At 34.2% G+C, this 7986-nt stretch overlaps 1 protein-coding gene across 3 annotated transcripts in view; it reads left to right on the top strand.

Annotated features, from left to right (window-relative positions):
* LOC108740331 (kinesin-like protein Klp68D) overlaps nt 1-7986 on the top strand; it is a 75170-nt gene that overhangs the window by 42295 nt on the left and 24889 nt on the right. For all 3 annotated transcript variants that reach the window (XM_025977036.1, XM_025977038.1, XM_025977037.1), the window contains 2 exons: nt 601-824; nt 894-1113. In XM_025977036.1, the coding sequence (XP_025832821.1) occupies nt 601-824; nt 894-1113 (444 nt within the window). The remainder of the gene's footprint in view (nt 1-600; nt 825-893; nt 1114-7986) is intronic.

Genomic DNA, 7986 nt, shown 5'->3' with positions numbered 1-7986 from the left:
ATTTCCGGTAACAAATTTTCGACTCTTCTGACTCAAAAGGTTGCCGAGCCTTGGGCCAGACTGATGTTTTGACTGATAAATTTTCCGTTTTGCTGTCAGATGCGTTTTGTTATTCTACATCAGTTGCGTCTTCTTATACCACGTTTTATGTCAAGTTCCACAAGAACGGGATAAAAAAAGTATCCTATGTCCGTCTCCTGGTTCTAAGGTACCTCCCCACCAATTTTCAGGCAAATCGCGTCAGCCGTTCTTGAGTTATAAATAATGTAACTAACACGACTTTTTTTTATATATATGTTAAACTTTCATGACGATTAATACAATTTCATAACAATTTTTAACATATCACACTAATTAATAAAAAAAACCAGAAAACTGCCTTAATAAACTAAATACTTCACTCCTAGACATTTTTAGCTAGTCGAACATATTTCAGTATCTTTTTCTAATTTACTGTTCGTAGTTAATTTCTTGTTCTTTTTCATCTTTCGTAACCTGCTAGTTTCCACCACTTTTTTTCATTTCTCTTAATGGTTTTTTGTTATATCTAAGCCTTTATGGACATGGGCCTCTTGGTTTCTAAAACTTGATCCTTTCTAGAAACGTGAAATCGAAATGCAACAAAAACTCGAATCAGAAGAAGAAAATTACACAGAACTCCGCCAAGTATTCACTAATCTTCAACAAGAGGTTGAATTCAAACGAGAAAAACTGAAAAGGTTGCATGGCAGGCTACAGTCACTTCGTCAAGAGATCAAGGACAGCCATGATGAATACATCAAAAATCGGCAAGAGCTTGTCGATGCTAACGAGGACCTTACGCTGTAAGTCAATTAAATGAAAAAGTTTTTGCTGATTTTGTTTGTAACTTTGATAATTTTTTTTTTAAACAGGCAACTACGCAGAAGACTGCTTGTGTTAGAAAATTTTGTGCCTGCGGAAGAACGTTCGCGGTTGTTGAATTTGGCCCAATTTGACGAGAATACCGACAACTGGATTCTAAAGAAAGAGACTGTTAATATAAATGCCGCCCTAAGGCCTAGAGCCCACAATTATAGGAGACCGATCTCAGATTATGCAATTAAGAAAAGCGAAGCAAGCCCTCGATACAGGGTGAGTTGAAAATTTTTAATATTGTAGGTGTTGTCTGTTGTCGTAAGCATTTTTGTTTCTCTTGATTCTACTGTAAAAACTACATTTCCGAGTTGAACTCGTTGTTATGTCACAGTGGCGTAACCAGAATTTATCAATGAAGGTGGTTAAGGTAAAAATGCTGAAAATCCACATTAGAATTAATAAAAACGACATTTTTGTCTGCAATATGGAAATAACTGCCCTTTTTTAAGCTCATATGCTATTAAGATGCAAAAGATGCTTAACAAATGGGCTACCTTCATTCGATTTCACCCCTTCTGAGCCTACTTTGACCTCACGACTATCAGCTGTTGCTAGTCATCTTTGACAGCTGTCATTGTCATCCATACTCCGCTCCTTCTACGGGCAATCTACCCCTAACGTCCCGTTCATCTGATCATAAGGTGCTCCTTCATAGTTTGCTTCAAATGTTCGAATTGTTTAGAGGGAAGAGCACCGGGGAAGCAGCGGAACATCCGGAGCATGTGACTAAGCCTTAAAAGATGGCTAACAACAGCTGATAATCGTGACGTCAGAATAGACGTGGAGGGGTTAAAATTAAACGCGAACGACGAAAATGCATAGGATTTTGAGATCGATTTTTTATTTTTACTGCGCTGTCTGTACTGTCAGTAATTGTTTCACGCGCTCTTCAGAGTGCGATGTAATGGAAAAAGGCTTTCTAGTCCACAGTGTGATTTTTAACCTCCAATCGCGCCTCTGCCCATGACTGCACCACTATTACATATCTCATATAATTAGGTATCGTGAGCTAAAGTAATATTTTCATTCGTTTTAACAAACTTTTACCGTGGAGTTAAGTTCATGTTTTGAGTGTTTGTGTCTTCAGTGAGATCTAGTTAAATAAATATTTCATATATACGTGATCTTCGCTAAACTGACTTGGATTTTGATGTTGTCGCATCGTCAGGAAAATCATTATCACTTAACTATTCGTTAACGCGTATGGTTAACATCTCGAAGGGTTGTTCTCATGAGAGACTGCTCATCATAAGGAACGTTTGAAGTTAATTCTACAATCGTCACTAAAGAACAATATTTATGAAATTTATTTGAGAAAAATGCGAAGCACATTACATTTCTAAAAACAATACCGAATAATTATAATGTCAAGCAGAAGTAAGCAAGAGAAATAGCTATCCGAAACAACGTCAATTATTTACTATTTTTCTTCTTACTAACTTTCTAACTTTTACTATACTTTCCATTAACGCTGTTTTGTAAAAATTGCCTACAGTCTATATTAATATTAAGTTTATTAACTGAAATGTTACACGCACTTTTAACAAACCACCGTANTTATTGACATAAAAAATAAATCTGCTAATATCAATCAAAATTATGAGTGTTACAATTAAACAAAAGAATTAACTTAATTAACTGAATTTAATCGACCCTCTGGAATGATTTTCTTTCCGTACGTGCCGATGGTTTGAAAAGAGAAGAGAGGTCCTTTGGAAATTTTAAATACAAAGTAGTAGATAAAACTATTTCGTTATTTTAAATAGAACCCCCTACTTTTTATTGCATTTTTGAATTCCCCTTAGTAATAAAGTAATGTCAGTTTATTAATATTTATTAGACCTAGGTCGCACCGTTCTGGAGTTATTTCACATTTCTTGGAAAATTTAACGTTTACAGTGTTTGGCGCCATATTAATTTCCCAGAAACGAAAGGACTTGGAGGGTTACCGTTCTCACATTCCGTTTCTGATTCTTTTGAAAAAATTGTGTGTTGTTTTAGTTATAATACTACTACTGTTTTTACAGATAATTAAGTAACCCTTACTTAACAATAAATTAATAAACTCACATTTCTTTAAAAAAAAAGACAAACTCGCCAAATTTTTAAACGTGATAGCGCGATATTATTGAAAATTATTAAAAAAAATGCAAATTTCTCAAAAACTACTAGTCACAGATACTAAGACCCCTATATTAATCGAAACAAATTTAATTTTGCATTATTCTATGCGAGAAAAAATAATGGCTTTCCATTAAAAAAAAAAAGTTGTACCTATTTGAATTTGTAAGAATTGGCATCGATAAATATTATACTAGTTATAATGTACGTATCTATCTAGTACCTGTACATTATACGTAATTTCTTCAAGAAATGGAATGTAAAAACGACAACTCTCTAAGTCATTTCGTTTCTGAGATATTCAAAATAAAACCAAACACTGCAAACGTCAAATTTTCGAAGAAACGTGAAATAATTCCAGAACAGTGCGACCCAGGTCCAATAAATACTAAACTAATATTTATCTTTAATTCTAATTTATAATAATTTTATTTGGAAAAATCAGCGGCAGCGATTAGTCAACGACTCTAGTTTTTAAGTGGAATTATTACTATTTGTACATATAAATTTTTACTGCAGCACAGCATTTTATTATGATAAACANATGTACGAGACACACGTTTACAGATACGGCGCACATGAAGAAAGGCGCCCGCGGCTAGTCGGCGAATCGATAACCCGCTCACACACACGTATGCCCGATCGCACACAATCACGCTCGTGGTCGCTACATTATTATCAAAAGGTCGTCAGTTGTTAGACTGGTTGGACACGCACCTCCACTCCTTCCTATCTGAGCCAATCTTCACATTTCCCTAAAACTAGAAAAACCCACATCTTTAACTATTTGCGAACAGTAATCTAATTTAGGTGTACCTCTACTCCTCTTTCTACCTCTCTATGACTAGACCTTCATGCCTGAGAAGGCGTCCTACTAACCTATCTCGCCTATTTTTTATTGACTTTCATAGAGTCCTCTGTTCTCCTGTTCTTTTTAATACCTCTTCATTTCTAACCTCTATCCACGGTATCCTCATCATTCGCCTGTAACAAGACATTTCGAACGCTTCTAAACTTTTCTTTTTCGCCGTGCCCACCGTCCATGTTTCGCACCTGTACAGCGCCGCGCTCCAAACATACACCTTTAATAATTCATTTATTTAGCCAATATTTCCGATTGCAGTTGACATCAGATGTCGTTGACAGTTGCTGTTGACAGTTACATGGCGCCCGCACAACTTCCTCTGACGCAATCTCTATCGCATACTGTTATGCAATTTCCGTTGTGTGTCAAAATTTTACTATCAATGCGTCAAAAGGAGTATAACATCAGTTATATTTGCGAGAATAGCGTATTTTACAGATTGACATTAGCCTGGGGGGCGGGAAATGTTTAATATTTATGTAGTACCATTTTTGATTTCTAGTTATCGACCTAATTAACATAAATTTGTAGATTAATTTTATTGCACCTATACCAAATCTAAATTAGAAACAGGAGACTGTGGTAAATATTAATTAAAAACTAAAAGGAATACTCACCCCTAATTACCACAAATAATTTTATATCAGCGGACACGTGTTTCGCCCACTTCATACGTGGGCATTATCAAATATGGCGTTGATAATGTCCACGTATGAAGTGGACGAAACACGTGCCCGCTCAAATAAAATTATTTGTGGTAATTAGGGGTGAGTATTCCTTTTAATTTTTAATTATACCAAATCTGAAAATCAAATTTCAGGAATTTTCACGTAAAAATATATAGTAAACCAAAAGCGCACTACTTGCTTATAACTAAATCCTGTTAATTTCTGTCTTCATTTTCTCATCTAGACCCAAATTCATAAACGCTTCACTATATTTTATAATCCAATCGAACTTCTGTAGCTTAAAAAAATCCATAACTCAGAATCTTTTTTATTGCTTAGAAGTTGATTCACGGCTGTTGTCTGAAGGAACTAGATTTTCGGATTCTAGCCGGGTCTTATTGTTGCAGACCCCATGACGAATCATGGGTCCGCCAAAAGTGTCTGACATCTTGTCTTCTATCACAAGGGGCATCTTCAGTTCCTGAAGAAACTTAACGTTGTCGATGCAGTATCAGAACAGCGTTCGGGATCTTGCATCGACAACGTAAAGTTCCTGAAGGTGTCCCTTGTAAAACATCTAACACTTTTAACGTCACCATAATTCGTGATATTGGACTTCAAATACAGTGGACCCCCGATAATCCGGCCCCTGGCTAATGCGGCACCCCTTGTAATCCGACATGGTCTATTATTTATTATATATTGAATATTTTTTTGACAACCTTCGTTAATGCATGATTGAACAAGTTATAACTTGTACGCACCACCAGAGTATTGTTTTGATTGTGATTACTTAGTTTGAATTTGACTATATGTGATGAAGATAGCGGTGCGGTCTAGCGTGTGTTCATTGTTTAGTGTTTATTCAACGTGTAATACGTATTCGCATCTAATAATTTTGTTCACAAGCTCAGAAGCGAAAGCACAAAACACTGACAATTAAAGAAAAATGTGATATTTTAGACCTCCTAAATCGTAAGTCTTAGGCAATACTACAGTTTGTAGGATTACCGGGAGTCCACTGTATTGCATTAATATGACACGGCTAGAATCCGGAAATCCAATTTCTTCTTTTTTATTCTATTGACATACATATTGTTTTACATTATCAATTATTTAAAAAGTAGCCTTGGTACAGGCCGATAATTAAAGGGGAAACGTCTGCAGTAGTTTTTACAAAATCAACAACTTTTACCGCATTTGGGCTTTGATTATAGATATTACAATATTTACAACGAAAATATGAATTTAAAAAGAAAACGATGAATTTTCCAGTTTTTCTTGATTTTTCCGACAATATTCATTCGATCGAGTAGATCAAAGTTTCAAATTGTATGAGCAAAAAATTAATTTTTGATCTGAATCGTTTATAAAAAATTAACAACGAATGGTTGAGAACTGGAATACATGTCAAAATAATACTAGGCATTCTACATAAGTTATTCACGCAATTGGTTTCCTATTAAGATATTTGTCACGAAATCGATATTTTTTTGTTCAATAGTCGAGAATAAGTTTTACAAATATTTATCTTTAATTCTAATTTATAATAATTTTATTTGGAAAAATCAGCGGCAGCGATTAGTCAACGACTCTAGTTTTTAAGTGGAATTATTACTATTTGTACATATAAATTTTTACTGCAGCACAGCATTTTATTATGATAAACAGTATTGTCTACCAGCGTGACCTCTTAACAACAGAAATATACGTAGAAATGATTGACTTATTAACAAAAATAATTGAAAAGCGTGACAGTATAGAATATAGTATTTGATTTGAATTTTCTCTACTTGGAACATGAAGCTTTTAAATATTGTAACTCCATTTTAATGTAGAAAACAAAAACGCAAACTCAAGTTACAAAAATCTTTGTAGATGTTTGTGTTTTTGTTTTCTACAATAACTGGTTGCATTTAGCATGTTTGAATTAGGAAAGTATTTTACAGCAAACTTCATAAATAGAATACGAACAATATCAAATTGTTTTGAAAGACATTCTTAGATAAATTAGCTATAGAAAGACTTTAATTTATGATATGTTTAAACCGCTTTATCTAATCTACTTGCCTGGCATAGAACAAACAACATATTCAATGCATTCCCGTTGTCTTATAGATTACTCTCTATTTCTTAATCAAATAATTTTGTGATGTCGAAACTGACACACGTGGATCACAAGTTTTAACTCATTGGTTCTCATCAGTACATATTCATTTTTTTTTTGTCAATTAAACTGTCAAACTAAACCCGCAGCACAGCTATCTTAAAACTTCACATTCTTTGTTTTTGTACATAGACCCTTTTTTTGTGATTAGTTACAAGTCTGAAATTTTTTGAGTGGATTAATATTAACGAGTTTACCAAACTTTCTCTGTCAAAATTCTCTTTATCTGCGTTTTCTCATGTGCAGCACTTGAACTTGACGTTCAGCGGCTATTTTTCATTTCTATTACAAAACTTTTTTTGATTAAATTTCGTATTTTTACTTGGGAGTTAGTGTTAAAATCAACTCCCAATACTTATTTTAGCTAAATCCTAATATCTATATATATATATGAAGAGCTGGATTTGTTTTAGTACTTTAGTATATAATTTACTCTATTCCTTTGCAAATGGTCGCGCGACCGAAACTTGTTAGGATTTTTTCTAATAAAACTTTGACGAAACTTTCCAAAAGTGTTTTTTGTCATGTTAGCGCGGAAAGCTCGTTTTGCGTGCTATGAAATAGGGAAGAAATGGCCTCTTTTCAGCTGTGTTTTAGTTGGGAGGAAATGGAATTAGTCTTTTGAGCGCATGCGCTGAAGTTTATGGGCATGCGCAGAAATCAGTTGTTCAATGACTGTCTTTCTAACCTCTAAATCATTTACTCTTATTTCACCAATTTAATGACGAGCTTTCCGCACAAACATGACAAAAAATAGTACACGTACCTCGGGAAGAAACAGGGTTGTGAATTCACATGCAGTCTGAAAGAACTCTGTTTCTTCCCTCGATACGTAATGTACTATTGTTTTTATTTCATTTGTTTCTTTTTGGTTAATGAATGCTTCTGTTCCACTTTTGAAATTACTTTAAATAGTTGTGAGTAAAAAAGTCTTTCTGTTTTGTGTGCAATAAGGACTTCTGTTCGGGTCCAATTTAGCTTGATATCGTAGAGGGATCAAGAGGAAAAATAGAGAGAAGAAAAATGAAAGAAAAACTTTATTGAACATAAGGTTATGATAGAAAAAGACGGCATTATACATCCTTTTGTTTGGTTCCCCGTGAAGTTCTTCCTACCAACACCTTTCACCCTCTGCTCCTCATTTTACCACGATGCCTGAACCAATTCTTTAAGTTCAATGGTTCTTTTTTCGGCATTAGAACCTCCGGAAAGTGCAGAGAAATTTAGGCAAATAATTAGGGAATAAATAAATAAATAAATAATAATAA

This window comes from Agrilus planipennis, unplaced genomic scaffold, assembly GCF_000699045.2.
Source record: "Agrilus planipennis isolate EAB-ADULT unplaced genomic scaffold, Apla_2.0 scaffold205, whole genome shotgun sequence".
In the NCBI taxonomy this organism is placed as follows: Eukaryota; Metazoa; Arthropoda; class Insecta; order Coleoptera; family Buprestidae; genus Agrilus; species Agrilus planipennis.
Note: the sequence above shows the minus strand (reverse complement) of the source record. Positions and strands in the feature narration are given on the sequence as shown.